At 42.3% G+C, this 20780-nt stretch overlaps 2 protein-coding genes across 2 annotated transcripts; both read right to left on the reverse strand.

The window, feature by feature from the left end:
• Positions 1–27: 27 nt before the first annotated feature.
• coro1a (coronin, actin binding protein, 1A) lies at positions 28–9107 on the reverse strand. The gene is made up of 11 exons (XM_079282539.1): positions 9005–9107; positions 7591–7794; positions 6079–6201; positions 5839–5968; positions 4885–5066; positions 3963–4082; positions 2733–2837; positions 2497–2642; positions 2312–2369; positions 1993–2208; positions 28–357 (listed from the first exon to the last, which is right to left on the reverse strand). Exons 2-11 carry the CDS (start codon positions 7786–7788, stop codon positions 265–267), a joined length of 1371 nt encoding a protein of 456 aa, XP_079138665.1. The 5' UTR covers positions 7789–7794; positions 9005–9107; the 3' UTR covers positions 28–264.
• Positions 9108–15344: 6237 nt separating this feature from the next.
• Positions 15345–20133, reverse strand: paqr4a (progestin and adipoQ receptor family member IVa; the record flags this gene model as incomplete). Its single annotated transcript, XM_079282716.1, has 3 exons — positions 19953–20133; positions 16848–17066; positions 15345–15778 (listed from the first exon to the last, which is right to left on the reverse strand). The coding sequence occupies exons 1-3, from the start codon at positions 20116–20118 to the stop codon at positions 15345–15347; spliced, it is 819 nt and encodes a 272-aa protein (XP_079138842.1). The 5' UTR covers positions 20119–20133.
• Between the last annotated feature and the right edge of the window lie 647 nt (positions 20134–20780).

Raw genomic sequence — 20780 nt, forward strand, 5'->3', positions numbered from 1 at the left:
ACAAAAAAGTCAAAAACAGTATTTTGAAAATACAGAGGATTTTATTCCAAACTAAATGCATATATTAAAATAGGATTTTTTAAAAATTTATCAGACAAACCAAATAAACAAATTCAAGCCCAAGAAAAAAACACAACTGTAGATTTCTCACTACAATCCGATTTACAACAGCACTCTCTTCTCTTAATGTCTTTCTTTGCTCCATTGTTTCTCTCTTAACTTCTACTTTTGATTTATTTATCTTGTTTATCAAACCTCTCTAGTTTAATCCTTGCTCTCCAGCTCCTTCACGCGCTTGGTCAGCTCCTCTACCGCTGCCTTGAGGTCTTTCACCTCCTTTCTCAAGGACTGAACCTCCTGAGAAACAGACAGACACAGATATAGTTACAATGTGATGGAGGATGTTTGATTACACAAATATTGTAGAATCGGTCATCCTAAGGATCTGAGGGACTCCACCTCTGTGGACACTTTTAAAAGAAACCTTAAGACAAAACTTTTTATCCTGGCTTTTACTTGAGGTGCCTCGTCATTTGTTGGCCTAGTTTTTAAGTCTTAAAGGGACAGTTCACCCTAAATTCTGTAGTTACCTGTAGTGCTATCAATCTAGACAGTGTTGTTGCGAGTTGCCTAGTTTTGGAGATATCTCTACGGCCCATATCTCCAACACTAGACAACTCACACCAAAACAATCCAGATTTATAAATAGCACTGGAGGGAAGAGGAAAAATATGTAATGATGTCCTTTAATGATCACACTATTTTGATCTCTTGAGTCGGTTTAATCTCGTGACTTTTATTCATTTGAACATTTTATTGTTTAAACTTGTTTTTGTTTTGTTTCTTGTCTTGGCTCTGTGAGGCACTCTGCATGATATGAAAGGTGCTATACAAATAAATAGATTTGTTGTTAAATTCAGCCGTGGGACTCATTTTCAATCCAATGATTGTAGAAGGATTTTCCAGAGTAATAAAAGTGCTTACATATTGTATTCAGTGTTCATATCCTTCACTGTATAAATACTTGGGTGCAAGTAAAAGTCCTGCAACCAAAACTGTACAGAAGACTTGTCAAGTACAGAAGCATTATCAGTAAAATGTACTAAAGTAAAATACCATTATGCATGTAAGTGTATTAAATCTTTTGTTAGTTAAACATTTTCACTGACTGTGGAGTTTTAACAACTTTATATGCAGTACTACTGCAACATTTTTATATTTAAGTTGGAATTAATTTGATCTCAGCATGTAAAACAGTGTTAAACGAAATATCTTGTGACTAAAGCTGTGAAATAAATTGTATTTCCCTGTGAAATGTAGTAGAGTAGAAGTATGAAGGAGCAGAAATGGCGTCAAGTCAAATTCAAATGAATTACATTACTTGAGTAAATGTACTGTCATGGGAAAATATGTCATGGTATCATGTGAAGTTTTAAAGAATGTAAGTACTAAAAGTCCCGACAGAAAACAGTAGTTTCAGTAGAAGATTTGAATTAGTTTTATATCCAGGTGTCTTGTTATATATATATATATATAACATATATATAATATATTGTTTTATATATATATATGTCTTGTTATCTGTTATCTTGTACACTGTTTCTTTCTTGGTAAGACGGCGACACAGAGAGGCCTTGACTAACAGACATCCTTTGTCTGAAATACTTTTACTTCCTTTGTGATGCATTATCTGAAGTTGTAAAGGCGTGAACCTTTGCATGCATAAATTATGTTGAATATTGCATTTTGTAGAAGAAGGTGTCACGCAGTCTACGTCGTTGCTGTGCTTTCTTCCCTCTTGCAAGAGAATAAACGGAAAAAGACAACTTTGAATCTCCTGATGACTTCATTATTAATTTGAGAACACAAACTCTCTCCTCCCGATTAACCTACAAATTTTACACTACAGTACTTAGTTACATTCCTCCACTGCAACCTTTGAAACAGTTTGAACCCTCAATATGACGTGATTTTTAGCTTTAAATGTCTCACCCCGCTGTTGTCCTGTTGATTCCCAGCAGAAGCAGTCGTGGTCTTCAGGAGAGTCTTGTGAACTTTGAACTCCTTGGCTTTGGTGGTTGCTACAAACCCGTCCTTGAGAGAGATCCGAATAGGCTGGCCATCTTTTCCTTGAAACCAGTCATCAGCTTCGACTGAAGGCTCGGGACCGATGGTGTCTGGGTACAGATCCTCCTGGAACAGATCAGACTGCACAGGCAGAGAAGGAAAGAGGGAGTTAAGGTCAGAAATGCACAAATGAATCTACATGCAAACCCATGAGTGATAAAAGCACATGTCGTGTATATTGTACCTTGCGTGGCACCGTCATGACTACAGGCTCACACTTCCTCTCATGGAGTTTGTAGAACCTGAAGGAAGAAATATTTGTTCATATTTTAGGTTTTTGTAGCACAACGATAGAGAGGCTAAAAAAACGGAGCTACGATTGATTTTATAAAGACATAACCAGAGGAGGATCTAACTAAGTACATTTACCTGCTGATTTCACACTTGTTGACCTCCAGGCCCCTCTTGGGCATGTAGCCCATCCCCTTCTGGCTCTCCTTGCTGCTGTACATGGACAGGTAGTGGACATAAGGGGCTTCATCGGTCACCTCAAAGTAACGAATACTGCTGTCCCCCTGTGAACAAGATGTGAGCGTCAGCTGCATGTGTCCGTGTGTGGGTGAGACAGAAACAGAAAGACGGTTATTTCGACATCTGAATCGAACCTTGCCACAGAGGTAGACGATGCCAGTGTCTGGGTCGAAGAATGGCAGAAGAACGCCACTACTGGTGTCCAGTTCCTCCAGGGTCAGGGGCTCCCCGAAGTTATTCTGTGAGAAAAGATTCAGATACAAAGAGTTCGATGTTTGATTGGATCCTATATACAAGATCCTGTATGAAAAAGGCTGCTCGAGCAGACTGCAGGTTAGCCGAGGACTTATTTAATTGAGCATGATGTGGGACATTGCAGAGCAGCACCGCCCTTTGAGCTGTAAGCTGGCAGTTGTGAAACAGAAGTGTTGTAAATACAGTAACAGTTTGGTAACGTTTTGAAAAGTACAACACATCTTTCTTATTGTTTTCAGCTGGATTTTTCAGTTTCACTGTGCAGAATGAATTATGAGCAGAGTTTAACACTAGTAGGCTGTTGTGTAGGCTTGTATATGCTGAGATTATGTCATTTTGGAAAATTCTTAACGAGGTGACATTTTGTAGAAAATCCATCAATACAAATTGTTATTCCAAGCACAGTATTTTTATGTCATAAAACAGTGGTTATCAGCACAAAAGCCTTTTCGTATAAAAGAGACGATATAAAGAGGAAGGCTACAATACAGCGCTGCGCCATCAGTGTCTGATTTACTAAACCACAACCTAACTGAAAAACAAATGTTTTCATCCATCCCTGAATTCATGGCAAACCAATGTTTCAATCCATTTACCTTATATTGACTCGTCATTCAATATCCAAGCTGGCCTCCCTTTCACACTGAACAAATGTAATCATGAACGTGATTGTGTATGCAACATGTGGTTATTGAACTCACATTTGCATTTGTTATTGAACTTATTATTGTGTAAATATTTGAGGAATTATGCATGACTGCTATTTTTTTAAATTACCTCAAAAGAAAATCTTGCATACCCCCATGCAGTACTCCAAAGTACCCCTAGGGGTACTCATACCCCAATTTGAGAAACACATCTGGAGGGGAACTTTAAGCCCCGACAACCTATTTTCTTACTAAAGTAAAAACATAATCCTGCCAAAGGTGGAACTGGTATTTCTGATTGTAATGTCTTCTTAATACTTGTACTTAAAATATTTCAACTGTATGTGTCAGTCTGAAAACTCCAATAAAAAGAGTTACAATAGAAGAATAAGAATGATGAATAATAGTAAATTGAGGACCGTTTTCATCTAGAGACTTGGACATGGAGGTATTGACACTCACTGGGTCCCACAGCGCCACCTGTCTCTCACTCATGCGACTGAAGCCGGTGCTGAGGATCTTCCCGTCGGACACGAACACAGCCCGTATAGGCCTGGAGCCCTCATGAGGCTTCTCCTTCTCCTGTAGGCGTGAGAGGCGGAGCAGAGATGGAGGCGTTACAGACAGAACTATTCAACGATACTCTGTATTTCAGTAATAAGTGTTCTGGATGGAAATAGAATTACTCCTTATGAGTAGAACAATATTATTTTAGATGTTGAATAATACAACTAATTAATATCATGAATATCAAAAACAATTATTCTTCTATTATTATTATTATTATTATTATTATTAGCATGTGCTAGAGCAAAAAGATGATAATCGGATGAAGGAAGTAAACTGCTGTTTAAAAATGTTCCATTTCAGATTCATAACAAATAAATGATGTCAAATTCCTATAGTTCAGCACTGAAATCCATCAAATTGCTGAAGGAAATACTTAGATGTCACTCACAAATTTAAGAAACAATTAGTCAATTATCAATTAGTCCATTGACCAAAAATGGCCATAATTTGAAGCCTCCCAAAAGGCCGTAAATGTAAGACATTTTCGAAGATTAATGTCTTTAGAAGTTTGTTAGACGGAAAAAAGCAATTGGAAGACGGCCGTTTGGGTTCTGGGGAATCGTGATGGTTATTTGTTTATATTTTCTGACCTGTTGTGGACAAAATTATTAACTCATTAATATAGAAGATAAATCAAAGATGAATCAATAATGAACAAAAATCCGTAGATGCAGCCCTAATGATTACGGTCTGTGAGTTAAATGTCACTCCAGATGTTTGCTGACGAATATAATTTAAGACTTGTTTGAAGGGAAGGAAAGAAGGAAGGATAGATGGAAGGAAGGAGAGATGGAAGGAAGGGGAGGAAGCCTACAAAGAGGACGGTGCCCTTGCGTGGGTCCAGCACTCGCAGGGTCTTGTCCTTGCAGGAGGTGAGAATCTGGGAGCCGTCCGGGTTCCAGCAGGCGCTGTAGATGAGGTCGGTGTGAACGCTGTCGATTCTCACCACTGCCTCCCCACGAGCCACGTTCCACAGGATCACCACGTTGTCACAGCCTGAATGGACACAACAGCCACAAAGAGGATTCACAGCGGGTCATAATGAAGCCATTGATCTACTGTATCAATCTAATTAATTGCAGGTAAGTATCACGGTAATATTATGCCGAACTTTCTCATTAAAAACAGAGATGTTTTGCAAGTCTTTATCACCAACTGGCATAAAAGATTCAGCCTCAGGTGAAAGTTTCCACACTGACTTCCCAAAACCAATCAGAGTTGCTGTGCTTTAGCTGCCATAGCTACACACTAAAGGGAGGAGCAACACATACAGAATCTGAACTTCATCAATTTATTTATTCATTTAATCAAATGCAAAAGACAGTTTGACCCACCTACCATAGATATTTACCACCTCTATCATGCTTAAAAGCTGGAACATCCATAATCAAAGGTTTGAACTGTATATCAGCAGTTACAGCTGGTCAATAATGGTTTATCTATTATGAATATCATGATATTATCAATTTCATCCACATTGTCCTGTCCTAGTGCGTGTCAGCCGTTGGTATTTAGCAAGAGTTTGCTGTCTAACACAGTAGTTTAAGCTGGTAATGCTGTGAGCCTCAGTAAGAGTGCTGATCCGTGTTCAGAGTGAACAAAGTGGGTGGAGGCTGTGAGAACTTCCTGTTCAACGAAGGTGTGAGTCTCATTCAACAAAACATCTGTGACGTTACAGCCCCCTGGTTCCTCTATACAAGGCAGGAGCTCTCTGTCAGATCATTAAAGGCAGCTCCGGGTGCAGCAGGGTTATGAGGCGTAATAGTACCTGCACTCAGCAGCACATTGTGGGCGGTGGGGTGCCAGCTCAGGATGCCGACACGCTTGGAGTGGCCTTCCAGCTTGACCACAGGTTCTGTGAGTTGCGTTGTCAGCCCGCCTTCCGGGATCTCCCAAATCTATTTAGCAAGGAAACAAATTAGATTCTGAATTTACAGCATTACAACAAAACGTCATGTCATACTTTGGTGAAAACGGAATGATTCTGTCACGTTATGGTGATGCCTACCATGACACTGCAGTCCTCAGAGCCACTGGCAATGATGTTGTCGTTGTGAGGACAAAACTCGATGTCCAGGACCGGTCCCGTGTGGCCGCACACAGTGGGGTAGGACATGTCGACACGTCCTGTCTGCAGAGACAGAACCACAGAGGACGGTGAATTCAACTCAAGTGTTCAAGGGACTGAAAGGTTACACACAAATATGATGGAGTAAAAAGGCCTTGATGATTTAGTCAAGGTGGGAGGAGGAAGTTGATAATGAGCTCATACAAATTCAACAGCTGCCTCCAATTACACCTAATGTCTAGTAACTGGGTTAGAGAGGAGATCAGGCCCCAGGAGGTGAAATCCCATGGTTCTTCTGGTTCTCCTTCCTTGTCCCAATCTGGGCTGCCCTCCCTCCAAATATCATGCCTGACTCACGGCATCATGACCATTAATGCTGTGTTTCATCTGTTTGACTGAAAAAGTATGAAGAGACATTTTTTGACCATTTTTTTAGCATACTGTATAAATCACATCCGTCTCCACTGACTTCTGTGGTTATTTTTTAACTTACTGGTTTATAAGTAAAAAAAAACAGAACATGTTATTGTCCTTAAAGCAAGATGAGAGGAACATGACGGAACTATTATTCATCTCAAAACAGGATGAGTATCTCCACGTCTGCGCTACATTTCTCTCTAATTTCATGCTCACTGGTCCCTTGACTCATTTTTTCCCCTGAGAACTGAATACACGAGAGATACGACCATGAATAATGCGTATTCCTCAGGGTTCACCATGTTGAATCTAAGACTTTTCACATTTCACAGTGAAAAAGATATTAATTTGCATTCTGTCGTATGAAAGTATGAACAAAGCCTAGAGGGGATTATTTTCATATCACATTTTGTAAATTATTTTAAAGATGAATAAAATTAAAACATGAAGCCGAAGACCAAAATAAACTGTTAATCTGAAACTGTACCCCTCTGATTGTATGCCCTATGTATATGAGAATTAGAGAACTTGCATGTTCCTAGAGGAACATGCAAGCGATCCAAAGCATGTAGTTCATGTAGTTCACATTAACAAATTCAGATGCTCAGATGACCAGAAACAATGTCTGCAGGTTTCCACTTTTTCAGGAAACACAATAAAGGGTTTCAAGTCACCGAACGTACTATATAGGTGTCTGCAGAATAACTGGGTTGAAGCCACATCCTGCCCGCTCTGAGCTGACAACGAACTCCTAATATGGTGAAAACCTCTCAACAGCAGAGCGAGTGACGTGTAGAAAGACTCAAAGTCAGCATCAAACTTCCTTATTTAGCTGAATGTGTGATGGTGACTGGCAGTATTCAAAATGTTAAAAGGCATGTTGTTGAAATAAACTAAAATTGTATCAATCTAATTCTAAAATGATCAACACATACAAAAATGGTATTATAGAAAGTAGGAGGACACAGAGAGCCAGGCTGCAGACATATTCCTCTTCTTTGTGTCGATACAACCAGGGTGTTTCCTGTGACCCACCTTGCTCAGGGGCAGCACCATGAAGGCTCCTCCACCACTGGCATCCACAATCATGGCCACAAACTTGGGGTTAACGGAGCAGAAGTTGCTGTCCCACGTCATCTGGGAGATTCGGATGTCATCGTAGCATTGGTCAGCTTTCACAGCCTGGCCAAAGACGTGACGGAACTTACTGGACCTCACAACCTTCCTGGACATGGTGAACTGGAAACAAACCAAGGGTTAAAAAGGGGGACAGGTTCAGAATGAAAAAGGCAGAATTTTATGTGCAGGAAGCCCGTGGTAAAAAGAAATTCTCTAATGGCAAAAACAGATCTATTACTGTGCATTTCAAACGCACACCAAATGTTGTCATTTGAATGCATATGCTGTTACCTGTAGAAAGCATGGAAGTGCATGCTTGTAGATTTAATGTGGAAATAAAGTAACACAAAACTGACGACACAGATGAGGGACACGACAGAGGAAAGCTTAAATAAATTAAATAAGAGGAAGTAAACGCTTTCACAACTGCTTCCTCTAGTCTGTCTGTGACTGTTGTACCCTCATCTTTCTTTAAATTGGAATTGATTACATCTTGATTGAATAATTGTGCATGCTGAAGATAGTTCTACAATACAGCGGTATGAAGACATAATGCTATTTACCATCAATTGAGCTGCTGTTTGGCTAAGACGGCACATGAGTTACCCAAAGCGGCAGTTACACCACATCCTTCAGAGTGAGCAACAAAACCACCAACCTTTCTTTTTTGCCAAATTTGGTGTACACACGATCCGTCATTGATTTTCCCCACATAGAGTACATACTTACAAATACATAACTTATCAAGTCACGAGTTAAATAACATGCAATAAATGCATCCTTCACCAAAGCAGATTTGTGTCAAAATCATACAGAAGTCCAGTCAATACCAGCTGCAAAAAACACTGCACTATTTAGCAAGACTACCTCTTGTACAATACCCTGCATATGTTTTACTTTACCTCCATTTGTAGATTTTACTTCCTGAAATCTGCAGCCGCGCCTAAGCTCAGACTCAGAAGAGTACAATAGCTTTGCTGCATGTGCATCACAAGACCTCTCCGGCTGCTCTACACCTAATTTAATAATCCTTTATAGAGTGAGCCGTAATTTTATCAGGAACCTAAACTCATGTCAATAATTTCTCTCTGTCGCAGTCTCTCTCTGTTGTGATGGAAAACATTGCCTGGTACAAAGGAAACAATTCACTAACTGAAAACAGGAGAACTGAAGCCATGAGCATCAAAAGACACGAGATCCAAATCAGTTATGTTCCGTTATCTTTACCTGCTATTTACCTATAATATAATAAATGTACCCATCATAAAATGATATCTTCACAGATGTTTTCCAGGTGTAAACGAACTGCAGACAGATGTTGCAGGCCTACCTGGGAGTCGTGCAGGGGCGATTCAACTCAAGGAGTGTCGGAGAAGCAACAAACACCCTGCCACCAGAATGAGGACTGAGAGGAGCCGGTAGGTTCAAGTACATTACAAAACGACATGGAGGAAGTGAGAGCTTCAGATGAAGGTGGAAGTGGGAGGTGTCTCGTTTGACAGTTCAGGGTTGAAAAACCGAAGAAGGCCGCATGAAGGGGAAGGCGGTGGGAGTTTCATGAGGTCTTGTGTAGGAGTATATCAAGATTCAAATGTCAGGAAAGTGCACGCTGTGTGACTGTCTGTAGATTGTTTGTAATCCCTAGATTTCTGAAAATTGCATTACCAGGTCACGGAAGCTCCAGACCGAAGTGATGCACTGCTGAGAAGTACAGTTGAGAGCTGAAGGTGCAGTCTACCCTGAAATGTGAGAGGAACAGTTTTGATGAGACGCCTGTGAAACTGTCAAGAATCAATGATCCTGAAGCACTTTTACTCCTGATTATCTGTATTCACCCAAAGAGTTTGTTTGTATCAATTTAAATGATATACTGGTAGTCTACTGTGGAAAAAGGAGATACTTTATTTGACCCTTCTTGATTTATCTCATTTTGAGCAGTATTTGTGAGGAGTTTATATCTAAAAATCCCACAATTTAACCAATATTACACTTGTTCTAATACTTAAGCCAGTTTTAATGTAAAGACACACTACATCAATTTCCCTCATGGCGATTAGTTAACTAGTGTTACTGTACCGTACCGTACTCTGGCTGAGGAATCAGCTTTGGAAAGCCTGAAGTCAGTCAGGAAAGAGCACTATTGAGTTGCATGATGGGAAATACAGGATCCAGTGTATTTGGAGTCTTAACAGGCAGCAACCTCTGGTTCTGAAAAGTGAAATTGATGTCCGTCTCTTGCAAGACACTAAACTTTAAGGACACATAATGCTTAGTTGCTGAAACACCTGTTTCAACCCCTCACCCTGAGCTGTAACCTATAAAAGCGTGAACCGTCCTGTGTAACAAGCTCTGATCTCATCTCCTCCTTGAATAGATGAGGTCAAGTCATTTCTTTCTATTGTAGTGAGGTCATTCAACACTTATTACACATGCACACACACACACAATGCATTTCCTACCCCCCCCCCCAACCCCTACCCTCACCCATCAAAACTACAAGACCATCCACAGCCTTTGGCCTAACATTAACCTAAACCTGTTTTTGTCACAGCTCTGCCACGTCTATCTAGTTTTTTCCCACCTTTCGCTCACCTAATCAGTTCATTCAGTGCACCTGCCAGTCACACTCAGCTCATTGCTCTCACCTGCTCACGCTGCCTCCTTCACTATGTAAACCCCTGCCTCACACACACACTGCCAGATCATTGTTTGTGTTCCTACCTATACCGCCCGTTTTGCTGGTCCTGTTTCCCAGTCTGCCTCTTCCTGCCGGATTCCCCCCCTTGTCCTTGGATTCCCTGTTTGTGTTTGGTTATTCATTAAAACCCTTTTTTCACTCCACCTGACTGTCTGCGCTTGAGTCCTCATCATGCCTCGGGACAGTTTTACAGTATTTGACCCCCTGTAGAGAGTCGAGATTTATGAACACGTCTGTTTATAATCTATCCCACGAACAAGGTCTTGTCCTGGTTTACTACTCAAAGAGCTGAAGTCAGTTATCTTTGCTTTTTCAGACGTTCCTTCTATCATTGGGACATTCGATCCTGACTGACATAATGCATTACCTCGCCCAGTGTTGTCAGGTTTGACTCCAATCAGAGCCTCAAACACGCCCAGTCATCAAAAAGCATCCAGGTTCCAGTAACATTAATGAAATGACCTTTCGACAACGTTACATTTAAAGTGAAACGTATTCTATTATATGAACAGATAAGTTTTTACAAAGCTTTTGTCACAGAGCTGACCGAATAAAACCGTTTTAGTCGAGCTGTAATAAACCTGAATGTAATTTGGCACCATTCATCACAATGATATCTCTAAATCTATATCTATTTTTGGAAATCTGGCAGGTCACAAGATGGGAGTTGATTTCATGATTCATCACGTGACTGGGACGGGAAAAAGAGTCCGTGGGAGCGAGTGGGACCAGAATTATAATAAAAAAAAGTCAGTTTAAGTATATAAATATGCAGTTCTAATATGAATAAACACAGGAATGGACAGAGATTGGGGTCGGACAACAACTTATTTTCTCTGTCATTGGGTTTGGGACGGGCCAGGAGCTCTTTTGTGAGATTGGGATGGAAGTAAAAATCCATCCAGTCTAGCCATAATCTCCTCACTTTATACTCCTAAAACTTAAACTGTTCCTCACAAACACAGAAATACAAAAGCAAACAAACACACACACACACACACACACACACCTAAACAACAGTAACATGGATGAAAGAGATGGTCTATAGGCAGTTTTAAAAATATAGACTTGAGTTTATTGCACAATCGTTGCTGGAGACAGAGGAGTGTGAGAGCCTGTCTGTTACACAGGACACTGATGTTGGACAGATGCGTGAACTACAGCACAGAACAAACTGTGTCTGCGTTCGTGCACATTCATTTGCAAGCACAGACTGGATAATGAGGCACTCTCTGGGGACGCAGTCGGCTCCCCATCAGTGCAAAGGGAGAAAGCAAATCTGACAACATACAGATTTCATGCTTGCATGGGTTCTGCTGGAGAGCTTGTACACACACGTGAACATACATGGTCTGGAAATATAAATAAACAACCCAGGAGAATGACTGCAAACCAGCGCAGACAGTATAAACTGTCAGTTGTTTTCCTTTGCCTGCAGTGTAGCTACAGTAATGCCTGCATCAGTGCATACGCACCTCCACTAGATGGAGCCACACTTACTCCGTTGTCAGTTTTAAAAAGCCACGAAGTTGCAGATGTGAAGAGATGATAACAGACAGACCCTCCAGAAAGCTCCCTTCATCCTAAAGGGAAGGGCTTGTCTCGTTATCTGTACACAGACCAGTGTCATGGTTAGGATCCACAGAATAACAGTAATCAGAATAATCAGTATATAACAATACAGGTAGTCCATTATAAACAGGTCATAAACAGGCTATCCGGCACCTGTGTTGTATTAAAAAATTAATTTTGTTTCGTTAGTGATGTGTTCATACATCATCTCGTTGTTTTTTTTTCATTTTACATACAGACAAAAGGACGAGGCCCAATATTTCTGGCCAGGTTCCACTCATGTAACATGGTTTTGGGAGAAATACTCCCTTTCCACCTTTTGCCTCCCTTCTGTCCAGTCTGTGACCCAGTTCACAGCATGAACAGAGTGGACAAAGAGGGCCGGTGGAGGCGGATGAAAGTCTCGCAGCCATGTTTCAGACTGCAGAGGTCAGGCCTTGGATGTTACAGCTACTTTTATGGCACCCTGAGAAGTGGGAGACCCAGGATGTTGGAGCGAAGCCCTCCGTGACAGCGGAGCAGAGGGCTGATTCAACGAACACATATCGACTTCACTGTTGCATATCCTTCGGCTGATAATGCATAGAGAGACCAGTGGTACAGTCACGAGGTATTCACATGCCCGCCAAGATTCAAATCCGTCTTTCCCACGCATCTAGAAAAAGTGGTTACATTTAAATGATCAAAAACATTCTTAGTTAGGGTCACAAAAGGTCAAACAACTCTACATTAGCACTGAAACCAATTCCAGTATTTATTTCCCTCCGTGTTGTTCACGTACATACGGACGCAGCTAAACGCACGTCTTCGATATTAATCTGAAGCACCGCTCCGAGCCGCGGCCCTCTCAGCAGCTTCTATGTGGCAAACCATGAATCCCATTCCTTCTGATGCTATATTTTATTCCCACAACATATTGTGTAGCTATCAAAAATGAATCTGTATATCGTTTGCACTGCATGGATATATGATCTACATACATGTATTTACACTATTTATATGGACTTTAAAATACGTTTCAGAATTGTAATTTACTTTAATCCAAAGCCCTTTTGAGAACGATGAGCAGTGCAGTTTCTTTGATAGTGACGTCTCTATGATCTGATCCGTTCAACCCCCCCCCCTCCCACACACACACACACACACACACTACTCACACGGTCATTTTTAGGAGTGAGTGACGTGGTCTGTGGATGGCTACGTTGAACAAACGATTAGCTAACACGAGGAGACATCAGTGCCTGTTTTATACCTGCTTTCATGCATTGTCATCAGTTTCATTCAATGTCCAATAATACATTAGTGTCAGCTTTTACATTGTACCAAAGTCATCTTCGTTAATAACCGCTGTGTCAGCGTGAGGCTGGCAGACATAAGTATCTGACTCTGTGTGGAGGAAAAGAGAGGGGTGGTGGGGGGGGACGCAGTCTGAGGCTAGTGTACGTGATTACTACTGTGGGAAATCCTTCATCACCGATGAGTCAGTGTTAGCACAGGAAGCAGACGACGTGCTACACCTCAGGCATGTGAAGAGGGTCTGACGGGATTGGCAACTATAGTCAATGGGCGGCTGCGACTGTTGGCATGTCAAGTGCAATGTTATTCAGAAAGTAAGGAGTGCCTAGTGTTGAGCATGAAGGAACAGACTGAAATACCACAGAAGAACAGTGTGCAATACAATCAAGGACATTCACACAGGACCGGTGAGGCCGATGCACGACACGAGGGCACAGGGGTTCATTCCTGTTTGGCGAGGCCGGCTTAATAAAGTGCAACTGTAAAAAGACACAAAGTGTCGAACCTTTAAAAAGAAAGCATAAATAATGGCAATAACGTGCACCATTCTGTGGCAGTAATGACTGACGTTTATAAATCATCAACATCTAGAGTTAATGTACAAATAGACATCCAAATACAGCAAAACCATGTTCATTAAAAACAGAGAATATTTGACATAAATAGCATCTTTAGAAGGGTGCTGCACGGGTTTCTAATCTCACACAATGTTGTTTTTCTTATTGATTATTAATGTTATGTGAAGGGCAAAGCCTACAGACTTTTTATACATTATTAGTGAGTGAGCGAGAAGTCAAAAATCGCGGGAGAAAGAAGAGTGTGGGCAGAATATGAGGAGCTAATCCTTGGGATTTTCTCTGGCCTCTAACTTGATCTGTCAGCCTGTGATCCTGCACAGCAACAACGTAAACAGTTTAGGCAGCTGACGGAAACATAATGTTACCTGTATCCGCAAATAAATACAACTCAATGAATATTATATACATGTGTTTCATTACAGTGTTTTGTGCATATTGTGCCAATAAGCAGGTCTTTTTGATCTGTAGTTTGTCTGAAGGTCCAATTGTTTAGGAACTCATAATTACATTTAAGATATCTTAATCATTCATTTTAAAATGGCCTTTCTGCAGAACAAAATGTTAAACTCAGCAATTCATTTATAAGTTAAAAATTAAACAACCTCATCTTCCATAAAATAAAATAGTGACGACGTTCTCCCTTACAATGGGAGGCAAAAAAAAAAAAGCCTCAATTTCAGTGGCACTGAGCTCAGGTGAAACGGAAACATGATCGCAATGTGTGGTACGAGCCACATGAAGCACGTAAACTCAAGTGTGCTAGCACGCTCAGGAATGAACCCCTCACCCGCCTTCATCTCCTCGTCATCTTGTGACAGTGAAGACGAATCAGTTTGACACACACATAAAGAAAGAGGCAGCGGCAAAACACAGGGAAGCGGGGACAGAACCAGTCCAGTGAAACTCAGTGAAGACTCTATAAGTGCTTTGTGCCGCACTGACAGTATGTACATGTAGTATAAAAATATAGGTGCGAGGGTGTCTGAGTGTGTGTGCGCGATGAGTTGAGATGTGGATGTGCTGCATAGGTAGCAACAGTGACATCTGAGGACTTCAGCATGTGATATCTTCTCGCCACAAACTGTCTTAACCAACCACATGGACTAATGCTCAGGTAAAACTTCTGTTGTTAAGTAAAGGCATGAAACTTACGGTACCTTTTACTTGAGCCTTTTGTTAAGACTTTTTTTAGTGTTCAAAACGTTTTCATTTTGCTGTGTATGTGTGAGTGTGTGTCCGCATACACCTGTGCGTCCATGTTTACGGAGACCGACAGAGTCAAAATGCTTGTGCGTGTTACTTGACATACTTTTGCCTGCATTCGCACAAAGTACCAAGATGGACGTAGATATGGACATTCTGAGTTTGAGCACACGAGGTGAACACATGCACGGACAACATATTGTCTCACCTCACCGCATCGGTTCTCCGATTTCCCCTCCCTCCCCCTTCCCTCTGCAGACACCCCCCTCCCCTCAGAGGTCCTTTAACCTCGCAGCAAAGTGCTCCTTGTGAGGCATCGGGGGTCAGTCTGAGGAACAGTTGTAGCTGTTGATCCACAGCAGGTCGTCCAGCACGCCCCAGTGCAGGTACAGGATGGAGCCTACCACCAGCACATGCATGATCTGGTGGCTGTTGCACCAGTAGTCAAAGAGGCCCGGGCGGAAGCGCTCCGGGATGCGCGTGATGTTGATGACCCCGCCCAGCACGGCCAGCGCATCCATCGTGAGGAAGTGGCGTAACGAGGTGGGGCTGCCGCCGCCCACGCCCGCCCAGCGCAGCAGGAAGAAGGAGAAGCGGAACACCACCTGCCAGGCGAAGGATCGCAGCCGGCGAACGCTGCTCCGAGCCGTGACGGCGCAGTAGATGGCGTGGCTGGACAGCAGGATGTAGACCAGCAGGGCCACGGTGCGGATGAACGGGTAGCACAGCAGCGTGCTGTAGACGATGGGCAGCGCCCCTGAGACAAGAAAACACACAGAGGAGCGTCAGCAGAGAGGTGGAACGCTGATGATGCCCAACTCAGCAGCAATGTAACACCTGGAGCAAGTCACAGCGCACAACGTCAAAGTGTTTGAGCGGAGTGTGACACAGCTCTATGGGGGGGGGGGGGGGGGGGTGTTTCAGTTGCTGCCTGACTATGTTGACTCGTGTGAAGGTGATGTGGAAGCTCTTTATGAAACAAAGCTTTCCAGATGTGGTAACTTTGGTGAAACGTTTCAGCAGCGGGAACATTTACTGAAATGAGGAAAAAAACACATCAAGTCCATATAGAGAGCTCTTTGTGTTCAGCAGAGGAGCCCCGACTACGTAGACTGAAAACAGTTCTGTTTTAATGGACTCATCTAGAACTCAATTATTCTATTAGCCGATCAACAGACAATTAATCAGTCATCTGCAATATTCCATCATCTGAAATGAGGATTTGCTGGTTTTCTCCGATCTACATCATAGAGAATGAATATCTTTGGGTTTTGGACTGTTTTTCAAACAAAGTGAATCATTTGAAGAAGTCACCTTGAGCTCTAGGGAATAGTGTTGGTCCTTTTTATACGATATTTAACATAAACAAGGCTAATAGTGAATCGTTAGTTGCAGCCCGAGACTCGTCCTGCCAAAATATTCTTTATGATGAGTTACTTTGTGATTTCATGAATAGGTTGTCGCTATAAGTCTTCAGTGGAGTCAGACAACACTGACAAGAAGATTATTAAAAAATAATGGACTCTGCATCAAGTATTAAACAAGTGACAGCAGTAGAGTGCTGCAGGATTTTGTCCTGACACTCAGAAATGAGTCACCAGAATGAAATGAGTTTGACAACATAGAATCACTAGATAACCCTCTCGTGGCTTTTGAAGCTTTTACGTGCATCTCTAAGCAAACCACTGCCCTGTAAATCACTGACAGTCAATGAAGAAAAGTTCCCCCATTCAAAGTAAACAGAGCATCAATTACAGAAGGCGGGCTGACAAACAATCCCAAATGATGAACGGTGAAGAAACCTGGTGAGCTTCCGGAAGACTTACCCAACGTGTTGATCATGCAGATTCCACACACGTCGAGTTTGAGGAGGGTGTGGTAGACGGGCTCGCCTCCCTCGTGGTTCATGAAGAGGTGGTAGAGCACAGAGCCCAGCTGGGGCGACAGGCAAGCCAGGAAGTGCACCACGCCCAACCACGTGACGCTGATCTGAGACCAGGGGATGTTGAGAGGCAGCAGCACCAGAAAGCAGACCAAAGGGATGCCTGCAGAGGGAAGGGCAGAGAGACAGAGACGGAACAGGTTGTTAGAGTCGCTTTTACCGGTGATGTAATTAAGCTTAGAGCTTTTGTGTCGCTCCTGGGAAGGCTCAACAACCTGCGACACTTTGAAAATGTGTTGTACACAATGTACACATTTAGAATCATTATAATATGTCTTCTATATGTCGTTACATATTTGAACGGTAACATTTTTAAAGCATGAGCCATTATTTTGAAGGATTATTTACTGTAGGCGATTGAAAGTAAACAATGCCTGAGCTAAGTGCACGCCTGTATAAAAACCACAGAAACTTTGACAAAGCCAAATGAAGGTGCCATGTTTATTGTGATGGATTATCTGGCGAAGGACTTTCACAAACACGTGGGCGTTATTCTTCAAACTGTACAAAGGCGAGATGCTGTGAATGGCTTCCAACTGTGCAGAGTGTCCGCAGACACCAGCAAGAATAATGTGGAGCAGAGCGGAAACCTACATGATTGGCACAAACACATCAGTACAGTAAATTCTTATAACGACGCAACAAAAGGTTGCATATGTAGGTAATGTAGCTCCAATGTAAGTTCCTCTATTGGGCAAGGGAGAGACCTTGAAATGTGATCCTCACACAGGTGTTGCGATCATTTATTGCTCTACCACACACATATTGCTCTGTCTTGCCCTTCTTGTTTTTTGCTCACTCTGCCATTCCCAATGTCGAGGCATTTGTCCTGGCCAGGTGATACTGGCCATGCCTTCTACTGTAACATCTATTTTAAATGTGCTATCTCTGCTCCCCCCCCCCACTCGCCCTCAGCTGACCGGCCATTCTCAGCCCCACTCGGCGTTGAATACAGAAGAGAGGACTTCTTTCTCTGAAGGCGTGAACGGCTGCCGAGCTGCAGGCAGGATGTTTTCAGTTTATATGCAAAACAAACCAGCTCGTGAAACTTTACCTGAAATGTTACAACAGGAAACAACAATATTCCACCTTCGTCACAAGCACAGCTCTGCCTCACTGCTTCTACATTTGGAAAAAATGAAACGTTGCTGCTTTATATAGGCGCTGATGTATGTGAGGTCACACGCTCAGCTGACGTCACTGGAGTCGTGTAATACAGACTTCCAGGGACACTTCCCTGGTGAGCACTGCTGCAGTTCATTATGTGACTGCCGGCTGCTGGAAGTGAAGTGCTGACCTACAGAATGAGGAATTGTCAGATTCTCCAAAGTCTGTGAACACACAGATGATGTCCTGCACTCTGTTACGACTGTAGGATGTATTCTGATGGACTCTGATGTAGGATGTACTCTGATGTACAGATGTGCTCTGATGTACAGATGTATTCTGATGTACAGATGTGCTCTGATGTACAGATGTATTCTGATGTACAGATGTACTCTGATGTACAGATGTATTCTGATGTACAGATGTATTCTGATGTACAGATGTATTCTGATGGCAGTTTATTCGTACCGGACCGACAGAGCTGTTCAATTTGGCTTAAAGACCATTTTATAGTTAAAGGAACAGTGTGTAACATGTAGGGGGATTAATTGGCAGAAATGGAATATAATATTCTAATCTCCTGAAACTAAGAACCGTGTTTTCGTTAGGTTAGAACATAGACGTGGTCATCGTGATGTCACCATTGGTGTGTGGATGGCTGTTTTGAAGCCTTGAGTTTGGTGATTTGGCCGTCGCCATCTTGGAATACAGCCGTCGCCACCTTGGTTTTTTTTTGCAACCGATGAACGGATGTTACCATATTTGGAATATAGAGGAGTCACGTAGAGACGCCGTGTATGGCTCTAGTAGAGACCTGTCAATCACAGTAAGCCCGCCCTAAAGCACACTCTGCTTTATGGTCTGTGTCACTCTAAATGGAACATAGTTTAATAAATGAACATCATGCTGTATTGAAGAAGACTTTAAACTAGAGACTGAGAGCATCAATTCATGTTTACAATGTTTACTGAGGGAATAAATCAAGTGAGAAGTAGAAGTAGTCATTTTCTCATAGACTTCTATACAATCTGACTTGTTTTTGCAACCAGAGGAGTCGCCCCCTGCTGGTCAGTAGAGAGAATGTTCATTGGTAAACACTTCCGCATTGGCTTCACACGAGGTTAGAAAAAGTAACTTCTACCTACATCTAAATTTTAACGAAATTATAGGGCTCTATTAATCGATTAGTGGAAACACTGCAACTATTGTGATTAATCGTTTCAGTCATTTTTCAATCAAAACACTCTAGTTCCTGTTTTCCAGCTCTTTGTTGGTCATGTACTGAAATCTGAAGATCGTTGGGTTTTGGACTGTTTTATACAAAACAACAAAACTAAACAAGGTATTTGAAGACATCTACTTGTTCTCTGGGAACTTGTGATTGGCATCAGTTTCATCGAGTAAACAGTATCAATGACTCAATTACATTCATTTTGTGGATGAATACATTAGTGTTTCCCTCTAAAATGTAGTGGAGTGAGTTATGTACAATTACTTCATAATGTAAATGTCACCAAAACCAACTTGCTATCACTTGACAGTTAAATACATGGGAAAACACTACACAACCATAAATACAAGTTGCTGGTGTTTTCTGATTTGCTTCAATATATTTATAAACTAAAACAGGCTTATATATTTTAATATTCCCAGTTGACAAAAAAAAGAAATTCACCTTTTCACCATTAAGACAAATTATTCAAATATGAATTTAGCTGAAACATATCACAATTAAGAGGTTTGAGTCATGTATGGACACCTGGATGCGTATCGTCCGGGCTTCAGTGCATCCTGCTGCAGGTACAGTATCTGCACAGTCTGTTCACTGTCTGTGGGCTACAGTCACACCTGCTGACTAAGCAATCCGCGCTTCTCTACTCACCGTGAGTGTATATGTTTCCGAGTTCATTGTGCAGGTAAAACAGGCTCCTGATGCAGTCGTGCACAGAGGAGATCGGCCGGTACCCCGTTAGGACGTATTTGTTAAATTGAAGATGTGGAGGTGAACTCGTCCAGTCCAGGAGCCTGGGTCCATTTAAATATGCCATAGCAAACAAGAACGTTAAAAGGACGCCGCCGAAAAAGTAAAAAATAGACTGTACAGCTATATATACATACAATAAGATTATTGCCACGAAAACCTTGTGGGACACCATTGGTGTTTCTTTTTAGGGTTACTATATTGTGCTGTTAGCCTCGTAGATTTGGCGCTAGCGAGCCCACGTCCAAGTCTCTCAGCACTATACCCGGCGATGGTGTGATCAGCGCCTCCGCTGTTTGCTCTCGACCGCCGGTACCTGTGCGAGTGTCATCCGCGAGGCTGGAGACAGACACGGCCAGCCACGTACATGGCGCGAGCCCGGGACGGTCATTACATGTGGCATCGGATAAATGTCTGTGTGGCACCGGACAGCCGTGAGCGGTTGAGATGCAAAACGTTCCTCGTCATGTTAAAGCCACTTCCTCGTTAGTTAGCATTCCGGTGCAGCAGCAGCGGAAAGCACGGGCTTGAACGAGTCACCGGCGAGGATGCTGTGCGTGCGCCGCGCGTCCATCCGACTCCAGAGGATGCTAGCGTGGACCTAGCGGTCAGATTTGAGGACTAGCGGGTCATGCATTTACTTTAATGAAAGAAAACGGGCGTCATATGCTCGAGTCAGCTCCGTTTGATGCTTCATGGCTTTCGTGACGCTATTTAAAAAAACTAAAA

The sequence above is a fragment of the Melanostigma gelatinosum genome, assembly GCF_949748355.1.
Source record: "Melanostigma gelatinosum genome assembly, chromosome: 13".
In the NCBI taxonomy this organism is placed as follows: Eukaryota; Metazoa; Chordata; class Actinopteri; order Perciformes; family Zoarcidae; genus Melanostigma; species Melanostigma gelatinosum.